Source organism: Pimephales promelas, chromosome 17, assembly GCF_988280905.1.
Source record: "Pimephales promelas chromosome 17, fPimPro1.hap1.1, whole genome shotgun sequence".
In the NCBI taxonomy this organism is placed as follows: Eukaryota; Metazoa; Chordata; class Actinopteri; order Cypriniformes; family Leuciscidae; genus Pimephales; species Pimephales promelas.
The window spans coordinates 33,621,490-33,636,506 of NC_142785.1; the positions used below are offsets into that span (position 1 = coordinate 33,621,490).

A 15,017-nucleotide genomic window follows, 5' to 3' on the forward strand; every position below is an offset into this window, starting at 1 on the left:
GATGTTCTTGTTTGTGATAACAGCCTGTAATAGTGAATGGACTTTTGTTTCTTAATCTGATACTGGAAATAAAGTCTCAAGCAAAGAGCTTCTCAACCTGTTGACATGTGCACTTCTTTTCTTAATGTGTTTTTGGACATTCTTTAGAAAGAAATGTAAATAAACTGGATGGAAATATAGGAACAAAGTTCAGATTAATTAACAAACCATCAGGTTTAAAAAAACAACAACAACAACAACGTATCTATCCTTCTTTGACTGATTTTTTTTTTTTTTTATCACAATACAGTGCAGTTTTATTTCCACAGGCCATAATTAGTCCTGCATGTCTGAGCACGTCTAACTAGAAAGTTGCATTCATGCTGTTAAAACTTTCTTAGGTAACAAAATCGCTGCTAAAACATCACATGTAACTAATAAATATATCACGTTTGTTTATTTTTGTTTATTTTAATGATGTAAGCAACAGAAGGCTGTTATAAAGATAAAGGCTGCTATTAATGTCATTACTAAAAATAAACTATTTTATGAATGTCATTTGGCGTTATATCAACGTTTACATTTGATAAAACACACGGTTAGTGTGTTATTCCCGGTCATTGCGGTGCTGCGTCACAACGTTCACAGCTTCCCGGGAATTTCAACAGCAGATCAACGTCAGCCAATCAGCATCGCCGTGTGACTCCGGCGGACCAATCAGCGAGCTGTTCTCGAATGTTCAATGCGGCGCTGAAATGACTGAGACGTGATGATGATGAACGAGTACAGTTTGCGGTTTCAAACCGGTCACATTCTTTCAGACTCTCACGCCGTGTGTGTGTGTGTGTGTGTGTGTGTGTGTGTGTGTGTGTGTGTGTGTGTGTGTGTGTGTGTGTGTGTGTGTGTGTGTGTGTGTGTGTGTGTGTGAGACACACCCCGTTAAATCCGACGGAAGCACTCGTAATCAACTTCTGATGTGTTTACCGAGTCCTCTATGAGCGATAGTGCAGTTTATCCCTCAGAAAAGAAGATGCGTCATACAAGCTAAATAAAATAGCATTTTATACATTTAATAATTTTGTCTAAAATAGTCTATTAATAATTTTTCGATTACTAAAATGCTCTGGTTCATGAAAAAATATTATTTTAGTTTCGATTACTGACTTAATTTTATAATATTTTGCAGTGTTGTAGTCGAGACCACCTCACTCGAGTCCGAGTCGACACCGAGACCAGAGCGAGTCGAGTCCGAGTCAAGACCGAGTCCATAGAGAGTCGAGTCCGAGACCAGAGACGGTCGAGTCCGAGACCAGTGAGGGTTGATTACCTAATTTACTTTTATTTACTTAGAGAAATCCTTTTTTTTTTTTTTTTTTAAATATGATCAGTTTAGGGTAAAAAGGCCACATAGTAGGTGGTGTTAAAAGTAATTTTATTACAATTTGTCATGCGTAGTTGCGCACTAGAAAATCACCAATCACTGGGCGTGTCAATCAATTTAAAGAAATATTTTATTAACATACATTAATAATCATGAAAAATATTTTTAATTGAACTCGAGTGGACTCGGGAATAATTCCGAGTCCTAAAAAAAAAAATGTTCGAGTAGGCCTACGAGTCAATTCCGAGTCCAAATGCACACGAGTCCATGACAAGACCAAGACCATTAAAATATGGTCTCGAGACCGAGTCCGAGACGAGTCCGAGTCTCGAGTACTACAACACTGATATTTTGTTTATGTGTTTATATTTATATGCTGCATGGCTTCTTTTTACATGCTCAGTGTTTTATTGTACATCACTTTGGTGCAACTCTAAATGTGTTATAGAAATACATTTGGACTCGACTTGATTATGCATGTTTAAATTGGGACTATTATTAAACAAGTTTTACGTGATGTAATGAATTGGAAAATGTTTCTTTCTCGCCAGAAGTGCAAATGCAGAAAATGACTTGATTTAACCCTCATCTCAACAGAGATCGTCTTTAGAGCCCAATGATTTACGTGTGGAATTATAAGTTCATTTTAATATGATTAAATCTGGCTCAGGTGTTCATAGTTTACCTCAACACTAAAACAACTGAATTTTATTGTGAAGAATGCTGGTATTGTTTTTATTAATCTTTAATTGCCCATTATTCGTTTTACAGGACATTACAGAGACGCTGCTCATTTATGAAAGTTCTGTATTTTATTTTTCTTCAAGTGTTTTCAAGCTTCATTAACGACCAGTTTCAGACACAGAACATTGACATTTTCAGCAGAACAAACGATGAACTAGTTTATCAGATTAACTGTTTAGTTGGATTCAGTTTCTTTTGCAGTTATTATAGAGATTGTCAAGAACACGCCCACATCAAAAACCAGGAGAAATTATAAATATATATATAAATAAGATTATTTTTAGGAGTATTAATATTCAATTTCAATGCATTTCTCATTTGCAAATACATTTAAGTAATTATACATAATACGCATGCTGCACACAATTTAAACTGAATAAAAAAAAGTGTTTTTTGGGGAATTACAAAAATATGCAAAAGTAAAAAACAAAAATTTTTACTGTCAAAAAAACTTGATTTTCTTCTTAGATTTTGACCCGGACGTGTTTCTGACAGATTCACGTTTCCATCCGTGTAAGTATCCAGATCCGAGCAGACGTCTGGAGAAGCTCAGGAGTGTATGGAGGAGAAACAGCAGTGCAGATCAAGCGTCAAGTGCAATATAAAACACAGTTCATCAATCGCTCAATAATCACCCATAACACCCACTGACATTGACTAAACTACAGACAGCATCAGATCTTTAATCATGAAACCCGGCGTACAGAACGAACCTGAGCTTGAGTCGTGTTCCTGCAGTCTCGCACTGAATCCACAATGATTCACACGAGTGTATTAAGATCATTCTGTTGCGGTCAATCTGAACACGTCACGCACAATAACGCGTTCTCAAACTGAATCGAATGCAACAATTTGCACAAATTCGTGCTCGTGTATTAAGGCTTATTCTTAAAATGTTGCATTAAAGGAGTAGTTCACTTTTAAAAAAAACGTTTTCTTATAATTTACTCGCCCCCGTGTCATCCAAGATGTCCATGTCTTTCTTTCTTCAGTCGAAAAGAAATGAAGGTTTTTGATGAAAACATTCCAGGATTTTCTCCATATAATGGACTTCAATGGGGTCCAAACGGTTCAAGGTCCAAATGAGAGTTTCAGTGCAGCTTTAAACGACACCAGACGATGAATAAGGGTCTTATCAAGCGAAACGAGCGGCCATTTAATAAATAAATAAATAAAGTTTAAGTTTTATAAGCTCAAATGCTCGCCTTGCTCTGTTCTGTGATGAGCGTTCGTGACTCTCCTGTTCGAACTCGAATCAAATTGAATGAATCTTTTTTTCGTTCATTTCGTTCATTGAATTAATCAAATAACACAAAAAAAGATTCATTCATTTTGATGAACAAGTTCGAACAGGAGAGTCACGAACGCTCATCACAGAACAGAGCAAGGCGAGCATTTGAGCTTATAAAACTTAAACTTTTTTTTTTTTTTTAAATGGCTGATCGTCACTTGATAAGACCCTTATTCATCGTCTGGTGTCGTTTAAAGCCCTTTGAAGCTGCACTGAAACTGTCTTTTGGACCTTGAACCGTTTGGACCCCATTGAAGTCCATTATATGGAGAAAAATCCTGGAATGTTTTCATCAAAAACCTTCATTTCTTTTCGACTGAAGAAAGAAAGACATGGACATCTTGGATGACACGGGAGCGAGTAAATCATCAGCAAAAGTTTTTTTTAAAGTGAACTACTCCTTTAAGTTTCGGCACATTCTTAGTCTCATGTTGAATTTAATGCAATTCGTTCCGCTCGTTTTCAGACAAACTGTTGCATTCAATCCAACACGGTTTTACGCACAAAAACGTGTTCTCAAGCCGATCTGAATGCGACAATTTGCACAAATTCGTTCCGCTCGTGTATTAAGGCTTATTCTTAAACTGCCGCATTAACAGTTTCTAACATTCTTGGGTCTAACATCGAATTCAATGCAACAGTTCACACTACATTCAATTCAAACACACAACACGCAATAATGGTTTTCTGAACAGTCGTTCTGCTTGTGTTGGATGAATAAGAAGGAAAGCAAACACCAAACGCACGAGAAGAGCTCCAGTCGTGGAGTGGTGGGATGTTAACGCTGGACTGGTTCTGAGCTCAGTGCGTGCGCGAGCGAGAGAGAGAGAGAGAGAGAGAGAGAGAGAGAGTCACACGGCCAGCTTGTTGCCGATGGTCATGAGCACCTTGAGGACGGGCATGAACGCGGAGATCTCGCTGAAGTTGCTGCTGCTCACGACCTGCGTGTGAACCTCCAGACCCTGCGGATAGTTGCGTTCGCTGACACAACGGCTGATCTCGTGCAGGCCGCCGAGGATGCTGGGAGAAAGCTGACGGGGCGACACAAAAAAACCAGTTATATTCTCAAACCTTAGGGTTCGTACAGACACTAATATGACATTCAAGAGATCTCACTTATCAAACGATATCTTTATTATCTTTCAAATTCTAAAAAATGTAAATAGATCAACAAAATTAAACCAAAAAAACAAAATGGTTGAAGTAAAGTCCACTGAAAGGATATTATGACAAAGATATCGCTTTCTTTATTCAAACGGATTTCTTCTCCCATGATTATATGATTGACTTGAAGAATGAAAGATATATCATAAACTTGGATATTTATGAGCAATATCACACTTATAGACATGCTAAATAACACTATATCAGCTTCATTGTGAGTGAAAAGATTGTTTTATCAATAAAATTAAACAGTTATTTCACATATGTGACCCTGCATGACAAAACCAGTCACATTTTAAAATTGAGATGGACACATCATATGACAGATGCATAAATAAGCTTTCCACTGATGTATGGTTTGTTATGATAGGACTATATTTGGCTGAGACACAAATATTGAAGATGCAAAAACATCAAAACATTGAGAAAATCTGCTTTAAAGTTGTGTGTGTGTGTGTTGGCGATTGTGCTGCACTCCCTCACAGGACATTTATTAACCCTTGTGCATCAATTAAAAAAAGTTACACAGGTAAAAAAAAAGGGACAAAAATGTCCATGTCAAAAAACTCTCATAAAAATGTGACGCTTTGGAGCACAGAAAGCTTAAGTTTGGTATAATTTTAAAGAAGACCCTTTGCAGATTATTGCTGAAGTAAAAAAAATAATAATAAGTAAATCCAAAAAGAAGTTATATAAGTATAAGTTTATGAAAATTATTTATAAAAATATTTTATATAAAATATATATTTTATAAATCAGGTTGAACTCAAAACTGCAATAAAATCTAAATAGGTTGTGTTCCAAATTTGAGGATGATATCTCAAAAAATGAGCTTTCGGTAACAGTTTGTTTGGGCGTAGTAACATATTTTCCCCATTGGGTGGCAGCAAAACCCCACTGGAGCTCACAGTGATTGGATTGGAATTTGTAGTTTTTCTCTCTCAGCATGCGCACACACACACACATATATTTTTTTATAACACACATACTAACCACACTCTGACATCCATACCAACACACCCACACAAATATTGTTGCATAATTTATCCAGTTGGGTCTATAGTATGCCGAAGCAGAGAACAGGAATAAAGCGATATTTGTTTTATAGGCCAAACTTAAAAAAAAAAAAAAAATGGCACCATCTGATAAAAAATAGTAAAAAATAAAATTTTGAAGCCTTGCCATCAGAATGAAAGCCTCTTAACAAAGATTGCATAATTTTATAGTTAACTGATTCGGGGATTAAAAATGGCAGTTTTAATCGGTTTCAATGGGGACATTTTTGTCCAGAAGTTGCTGAGACGGAGTATTTTTTTGTACCTAATGCAAAAAATATTTTTTTTAAGAAAATGACGGTGAAATAGTAAAATTCCCCCAAAAAAATACACACCTGTGCCAAGTTTTTTGCAGTTAGTTTTAACAACAAAAAAAGGGCAAAAATGTCCATAAGGATGCACAAGGGCTAAATATCTTCATGGAAAATGATCTTTGCTTAATATCCTAATGATTTTTAGCATAAAAGCTGGCATAATTGTCGTCTATTGCCACAGAAACACCCGTGCCACTCGAGATGAGGGTCACATATATAGTCTTTCAATAAAAATATGGTTGTTTTTGACTTTCAAGACATCAAATTGAAGCCCCTGACGCTCTTTAACCCGTGCTCGACCCCTGCGTGCTCATCAGACGTCCTCGACTCACCGCTTGATCCCGCAGTTTGTCGTACAGACTCTCCAGACGTTTGGAGGCGTCGTCCAGTTTGCGCTTCGTTTGCTGGAAGGAAAGTTAATGTCAGAAACTGAGAGAAATCAAAAGCACTTTGCAGTTTATTGTGGTTAAATCCTCACACGTGTACACAACAATAATGAAAATCTTTATATTTATGATACTTTTGAGAATGTAATACACTTCTTAAATCAATAATTTGGGTATTAATTCTGTATGCAGGACATTATAATAAAATCATTATAATTTTTTTTTTTAAAGGCTTTGTGTTTGTACCATCTACACTACTGCTATATGATAAACATTTCTGATTATCATCAATGTTGAAAACTAATGTGCTGCAATGTCATGATAAAAGATTACAAAAGATTGCATCAGACAAAAACTTAGTTTCTAGGTGGACGGGATACAAACATGAGGACTGATTCCAGAAGGTTGCATAAAGCCAGCCAATCAGATTAGAGTTATGCTGTGTGTGTGTGTGTGTGTGTGTGTGTGTTACCGGGTCAGTGGCGGCCAGCTGACAGCGCTGAACTAAACTACTGAAGGTGGTCTTGATGATCATGTGTTCGGGGGGGATTTCCTTCTGTCCCACTCGCACTGCCGGAAGCTGCTGTAAAGACTGAACACACATGGTGACAGAATTACAACTTCAAATACTCGTCAAAACTAAAAACTGCACATTCAAATGCATTAAAAATTTTTTTGCATGGTGTGGATTTATTTAAACATAATTTATTTAGTGAATAAATGGATTATAAATGCAGCGTAAATATCATTTAGTATAAAAAAAATTCCCTACAAATACAAAATATTAAATAAAAAAACATTATCAAACTAAAATGTAGTACATTTATTTCATTGATAAAAAATAAATAAAAAAATGTGCTAATTTGTCACAGACGCAAAGAGCACCGGAGCGTTAAAAAAACAGCACATTCGAATGCAAAAACGTACATTTTGTAATTGGTGTGTTAAGAGGCGCGAGACATGACGAACACATGACGTGTTTTTGTTAGCTTATCCAGTTTGGCTAAATGGTTTCAAAAGTTAATACCCTTTAAAAAGTGAATGTCATTTGATTTCAATAAAAGATGCAATGCTAGATGTGCTTATATACTGCGCCCTCTTGTGGGCATAGGACACAATACACTACTTTTTGCCTTTAGTATTCAAATATAATTCGAATTTTGCTAATATTTAAGATAGAAATCGGAATTTATATTTTCAGCCATTTTGACCGCCTTCGATCACACTAGCACATCTGACCCGACTCCAATACGATGACCTCTGACCTGTATGTTGGGCTCCTGAGGGGCTCCGGGCGGCACCTGGACTCGGTCCTGTTGCGCAGGATTCTCCGCTGGGAAGCCCATCACCGGCGCTGTGATCGGAGCAGGAGGAGTGTAGTTCTCTGGCAGCTGTACAACACACACACACACACTCTATAAACAATAGACTGTAAAAAAATATGGGCGTGATGTAACCCGTAGTGTTTCTGAAGTGCATTTCCACCAGGCCACGCCCTTAATTATACAGAAATTTAAGACTAAATATAATTTAAACGGATGAGTTATAAAAACGTTCACCATCCTCATGGTCGTCATGAAGGATAACATTAGCGATATAGACCAAAACCACTTTTAACACCAGACTGTAAACATGTGTTTTTCTGCTGTAAAGTTGGGCATTTTAACATGCGGGTCTATGGGAGTGAGTCTCCTCTGCAGCGCCTCTAGTGGCCAGTGGAGGAACTGCAGTCTAACTCACTCAGAGTCCATTCAGGAGAGAAGGTTTCTACTCATCATATTGTTTCCCATATAATCGGTATTAACATCATTATGCAAATAAATACCTTTTTCTTGCGTTGTCCTGAGCGTACAGCTGGAGGATCGTTCCACCCGTCACGAGCCGCTGACGAGAGAAGACACACGGTCACCAAAACACGCATGTAAATAATAACGCATGCATTAATAAAGCAGCAGCAAAACTCATCTGGACACTCAAGGCACACTTATAAACATGTGAACGTCATCGCATTCGACGACGACTGGTTTATAGTACAGGAAGACCCACAAACACACACTTCATCAAGCCAAACATTTGAGTTTGTCAGGTTTGAAACGCTACATCAACAGAAACTTGATCTGATATTCACTCACATTTCTAAGAGTGATTTAAGTGTCGATTGTTTTTCTGCCTGATTTAAAATACAGTCTGATTTAACAAGGATGCATTAAACTGTTTAACACTGATAATAATCATCATATATGTCTTGATCATCAGATTAGAGGGATTTGTGAAGGATCATGTGACACTGAAGACTGGAGTAATGATGCTATGATGATATATATATATATATATATATATATTAGAGCCAGACCGATATATCGGCATCGGCAGTTATAATGGCCGATAAATGAATATTTAAAAAATAAAATAAAAAAGGACAAAACACGCTTGAACAATGTCATGAGTTTTGGAGTTGTATAGTTTGTCCACCAGAGGGCGCTCTACACCGTTCCTGTTGGAAAGATTCGTTGAGTTGGTCACGATACATACATTGCTTGAATAACAATTAAAAGAACATCCCCATCAGTTCTCTTATAACTCAAATAAGCAGGACAAAATTTGTGACTATCATGTCCAGTTTCAAATAAATAAATAAAATATCGGCCGATATATCGGAATATCGGATTTTAAAACCTAAAAATATTTGTATCGGTATCGGCCTTCAAAATCCTTTATCGGTCGGGCTCTAATATATATATATATATATATATATATATGTGCAATATATATGCAATATATGCAAAAATTAATTGCGATTAATCGCATCCAAAATAAAAGTCTGTGTTTACATAATATATTTGTGTGTGCTGTATATAATTATTTTGTATATATAAATACACACACATGCATGTATATATTTAAGAAAATGTGTTATTCATATATAAAATATTTATATTTATATAATATAGATTATGTATTTATATATATATATATACAGAATTTAAGCACAAATAATTCTTAAATATATACATGCATGCATAGGTATTTATATATACAAAATAATTATATACAGCACACACAAATATATTATGTAAACACAGACTTTTATTTTGGATGCGATTAATCGCAATTAATTTTTGCACAGGCCAAATATATATATATATATATATATATATATATATTCACATAGAAAACAGCTTTTAAATTGTAATATTTCAAAATATTGTCTGTTCTGTTGATCAAATAAATGCAGCTAAATAAAAACATTTAAAATCTTACAGATCCCAAACTTTGAACAGTTTTATTAAATCTCCTTCCTCTTAATCTGTCAGTTTAGATCATCCTAATGCAAAACCCACACAGCAAACGTACAAAAGCCACACACAGATTATTACCCATGAGCCTCTGGGAGATCACACAGGAAGCTCAACACGACCGGTGTGCTTTTATTATGACAAACTACTCATAATCAGTCAGCATTAAATATTAGAAGAGCCGATTCGAGGATGTTTGGACTGTTGTTGTCTCTATGAAGCACTGGAACACACACACACACACACACACAACTATCTCTCTTCTGAAGCTTATATAACACACACACACACACACACACACACACCTTCCTCTTCTATCTGGTAAGTCAGCCATGGGAAATATCCTGGAAATCAAACAGCAGGAACAGTGTTTCAGAGACACTACAGAGGAGTTTAACTCCCCAAAACAAACATTTCTGTCATCCTTGATTCTCCAAACTCTCTTCCTAAAACAGAAGGAGATCAGCTGGGGCCTTTTTATCATCATCATTGAATATGATCTATTTTTGGTCTTCCTGAAGAAACTTCTTTCAAAGACATGAAACATCTGAATCCTTCACACTTTCGACGGTAAGGATGGTTAAAAACGTGAGTAACATTTTCATTTTTCATGTAGTCCTTCAAAACTGTAGATGTGTTCTGCATGTACCTGTGGGCGGAGGCGGGAGGCTGGTGCCGGTGAAGCTCTTGGCTCCTGGAGCGCCGGGTCCGCCCTGAGGATAACCGGCTCCGAGAGGCGTATACACACCGCTGGCGGGTGCGTGTGTGTGTGGAGCGCCTGGGAAGAAGGGCATCGGGCCGCCCGGCAGAGAGGTGGGTGATGTGAACCCTGGAGCGGCTGTAGGAGACATCAGGGGTCCCGGCGGAGACGCGGGCGGCACTGAAGGACCCGTCAGGCCGGAGGAGGGCATCGACGGGCCCGACATGAAGCCCACAGGGCCTCCGAGAGACCCGGACTGAGGGAACGGCTGAGACTGAGGGAAACCTGGAGGACGACACATATACTAGAGTGTGTAAAGGTCCTTGCACACTGAGTCCGAAAGTTTCGCTAGTTAAAAAAAATAAATAATTACTGGTTGATGTCTTTTCTATATATTGAAAAAATTAAGTTTGCACTAAGAGGTTCCACTGACAAATTTTATAAAAAACTGGGACCCTCTACTTAATTTTGTCAAGAATACAAATTTTGTCAATATTTTTAATTAACCTATGGTTTCTGTGTATAATTACCTAAACCCAGGATGTAATCGTATTATTCTTCCATTTATTTTTATTGTATTATTATTACCTTTTTTTTTTTTAACTGAAAAAAAATAAATAATAATTTTAATATTTATTTTATTTATTTATTGTGTAATTTGTAAACATACTTCTGTTTAATTTCCCTCCTCGGGGTGGGTGGGTCGAGGTTTACTGAGGGTTATGGATTGTTCATGTTTGAGTCCACCCTTAATAGTTGTTAAAAATGGGGAAAAAGGGAATGTATACTTTTATTATTATTGTTGTACCCTTTTGTACATTCCAATAAAAAATAATAATAATCACATTACCACAATGCCTCCGAAATTTTCGCCCGTCATAAAAAAATTCAGATGGGGTTTGATTTTTTGCGTTTTTCGCCTCTGTAGCACGCATTTTGAGTGGTGTTTGACAATTCAGAGCCAATCAATGACGAATACACGTGAAAAACACAAAAAGCAAGTTCCCTTAAGACTCTGCAAAGAGTACAAAAATTATTTAGGGTCAGTAATAACTTTTTTCTTCTTCATTATTTTAATTATTAGGATGTATTTTGAACAGGGCTGCACGATAACATTATTTACATGATTATCGCAATTTCTCGCTTAAACCGATTTGGCTTATTGGCTTATCGCATTATTATGATTGATGATTTATTAATATAAACTCGCGATTAGTCAACTAATGGCTCAAATGTCGACTAGAAAAACCTTTATTCGACGGCAGCCGTAGTAATTAGGGTGTGTTATGAAGCTGATGTGGTTACCTGGAGCTGTGGCAGGGTATTGTGGGTATTGTGGTCTCAGGCCGGGCCGTGGCGCTCCAGCAGACTCAGTCTGAGGGGTGAAGAGACGGGGCATCGTCTGAGCAGGGAGTGTGGACGGGTACGACCCCTGCGCAGGACACACATTACAACACATCAGCTTACGCAACAGTCTGAGCAGCCGTGATGATGCAAACACACACCAGGAGCAAGTCAGACCAACTTATTATTACCAGTGTTGTTATTGGTAACCGAAATAAAATATCAATATTAGGGCTGGGTAATAAATATCTCTTAATATAGTTTACAATAGCCTATGTAGATTTATACTCCGCTGCCCCTACAGAACACACCATTGTGAAATGTACCATCAATTGTCCTGGCTGACCTTATCAAATAGAAGGTGTTTTCATTGGTTACAGTTTGTTTTTAAATGCATTTATATGAATTACCCTGCTTATTTAAAACAATATTTAACTCCATTTAGGTCATCTCATAATTTGCGTCATAATAACCAAATTTATTTTTACACTCCACAGATCAATAAAGAAATAGGAAGATATGCATTTCAATATAAAGCACCATATGATTGGAATAAACTTCCAATTTCAATTCGCTTTTTAACTTCTTTTCCAATATTTAAAAGTCATTTAGCTCAACATCTTCAGAATACATGCAATTGCTTTTGATTAGCATTATTTTATTTTATTATATTTATTTCTCACTGTAACTTTTTTTCTTGGCATGGTACATGTATAGTTTTTGTCTGTATTTTGATGTTGTCTTGGTACAAATGAAATGATATGGTTTACTGTGTTTAGGGAGGATTGTGTCACCTTTTGGGAGTCTTGCATGAATGAATGTCTTGTTTTGTTTTGGTTTATATATTTAGCTGTATAGCACTACTGCTTAGCATTTTTTTTTTTTCTTGTGTATTTGTTTTTTGTTTTTGTTTTTTGGCTTTTTGCTATTTGTTATGTTAAATTCAAGCTGCTGTAAGGTCAGTTTTTTTTTTTGTTTTATTTGAATCTAGAATCGAGGACCCCCTCGAAAACGAGATGGCTCATCTCAAGGGGCTATTCCTCTTTAATAAAAATGTCAAATAATAATAATATCGATTCTCATTTTTACAAACTGATATCGATTCTTAAATCTCATGAATTGATTAGTCATCCTGTTTCATTTGAATGAATGGGACATTGTATCGCGGCTGCGCGCATCCAAAAAAAAAAAAATCGCAATAATCTTTGTCCTTTGTTACTATTGATATGAAACAAAGTCTCAATTTTCAAATTACGTCCATTTTCTTTAGAAATTCAAAAACATAAATAAGGTTTTGGCGCTGTGACGAGCTCAAGATCTCTCTTCCGGCTTAATAATACCAGTCACAGCGCCAAATAAACATGAATGAGCATCTGAAAGTGTGTTAAAGATAGAGGACAACTTATCCAAATCCGTATCATGTCACATTGATTCACTCAATCAGCGTTTCAACCGTGGAAAGACATCAGTTAAACAGCTTGTAATCAATGTATCGTCATATTTACCTCAGAAAACCCACATAAACTCGTTAGTCAGCTAGAAAAAATAACTCTAATATATACACCATATTACATATGCATTATAATCTTAATGTTCTTCAATATTTAATGCATATTTGAATAAATCTGGCAAGTTTTTATGACAGCCACCATTTAAATGTTTATATTTCATATAATCTTCTTATTATAAAAATAAAAAAAGTGTAATTTAAGTGTTTGTATAGCTACAAAACAGTTCATTATTACCTTCATATTAGGCTAATGAAGTCTATAGGCTACAACTAGACTCCCATAGTTTACAACATTAGTTAAGAGATTTAATTTCCTTGAGAAAATTTGCCATTTATTGTAACTGATATCCAAAATAATCAATATTGAATCGAAATCGAATTTGAATTGAATTGTGAAATTTGTGTCAATACCCAGCCCTAATTAATATTAGATGTTAAACTTAGATTAAGGCAGGATTAGGCCTCAGTGTGGACACCTGGTGATAAGGTGCGGTTCGGTTGTTCGGATCACGAGTGGACGATGCTGAATACAGGTGTAAACGGGGTCTAAAAGGCATTTATTTTAGTTATTTATTATTTATATATTTATTTTTCTAATACAGAAGACTTTATTTCTATCGTTATTTTTTTAAACCTGTCATGTTGAGTAACCTCTGAGAAGCCAATCTGAATCTGAAACAATTTTCCATCCATACAGAGGAGGCATTTAAATGTATTGAAATTAATAAGGCATCCTTGAGTAAACTTCGAGTATCATTTGAGTTGCTAGGCCGAGTGTCCTGGTTTTTGGTAATCAAAAGAAGGTCACCCTAGTATCGTATACTATTATTATTTCTGTTTTACATTAAGTGCCATCTAATGTCAAGGAATGAGTTCGCATGTTCACTCCTTCAAATCGCAATAAAACGTTAATGCTAATTCTCTTTATTAAACTGACAAAAGTATGAAGATTAGATTTGCACATTATATTTTTTAAGTATAAATGAAGGGTTCAGATGCAAAAGCCTCTAAATGCCATTTGAAGTTTTCTTCTTTAATGATGATTTTTATCAAACTTTCACTTAAATAACAATTAATAGGTAATTATCATTGCCATTATTTAAGTGAAATCACTGAACTTAAATATACAAGCTTGATAAAAATGATCATTCTAGAAGAAAATTTCAAATGGCACTTAGAGGCTTTTGCATCTGAACTCTTCAAATCTTTTTGATTTTGATGGCTGCAATATAAAAAAGTAGGCCTGTCCACCTCTGTCTCACATCACATGACACTTTTAATCTTTCAGGAATTGAAGATACTAATCGTCAGAGTTTTGCAAGTGGAATTTCTTTCTCCGTAGCAGGATGGCTTCTCAAGCAATGCCATCTGAGGGGTCAAAGGTCATGCACATATAACAGGTCTCCTGCCTCGCCCCACACAGACTGAGATTTCTCTGGACAATATCATGTATGTTAGATGGTGAAAGACCTAAATCCTTTGCAATCTTGCATTGAGAAACATGATTTTTTTTTAATCATTTGACAATATCTCTTATGAAATTTGGCGATTAGCCATGACCTATATTTGCTCGCAAAGACTGAGCTGTTCCTTTAACCCGATCATGATAGCATATACTAATAGTGGACTGTTTCAAAAGAGCTTAACTTGGATATTCTTTAATCTTATCAGTTTTATTCTGACTCTGTCACAGCTTATTTTGCAGCGTGTTGCAGCCATCAAAATAAAAAAAAACTTCAATTTAGCCAGTGAAAACATAGATTCATTTTTTATTTGTACTTCATTTTCTATTTGTTTTACAAAATCTGGTGACCGAGGTCATTTCCATATCACACGACAAGTTAATATAGTAA

General features: G+C 36.0%; 1 protein-coding gene across 1 annotated transcript in view; it reads right to left on the reverse strand.

Moving 5' to 3' along the window:
- Positions 1 to 3,741: 3,741 nt before the first annotated feature.
- sec31b (SEC31 homolog B, COPII coat complex component) overlaps positions 3,742 to 15,017 on the reverse strand; it is a 29,884-nt gene continuing 18,608 nt past the window's right edge. Inside the window, exons 20-26 of the mRNA XM_039651011.2 lie at positions 11,616 to 11,742; positions 10,260 to 10,595; positions 8,140 to 8,198; positions 7,580 to 7,705; positions 6,787 to 6,906; positions 6,261 to 6,332; positions 3,742 to 4,426 (exon numbers count right to left, since the gene is read on the reverse strand). Of these exons, the coding sequence (XP_039506945.2) occupies positions 4,247 to 4,426; positions 6,261 to 6,332; positions 6,787 to 6,906; positions 7,580 to 7,705; positions 8,140 to 8,198; positions 10,260 to 10,595; positions 11,616 to 11,742 (1,020 nt within the window). The 3' untranslated portion in view covers positions 3,742 to 4,246. The remainder of the gene's footprint in view (positions 4,427 to 6,260; positions 6,333 to 6,786; positions 6,907 to 7,579; positions 7,706 to 8,139; positions 8,199 to 10,259; positions 10,596 to 11,615; positions 11,743 to 15,017) is intronic.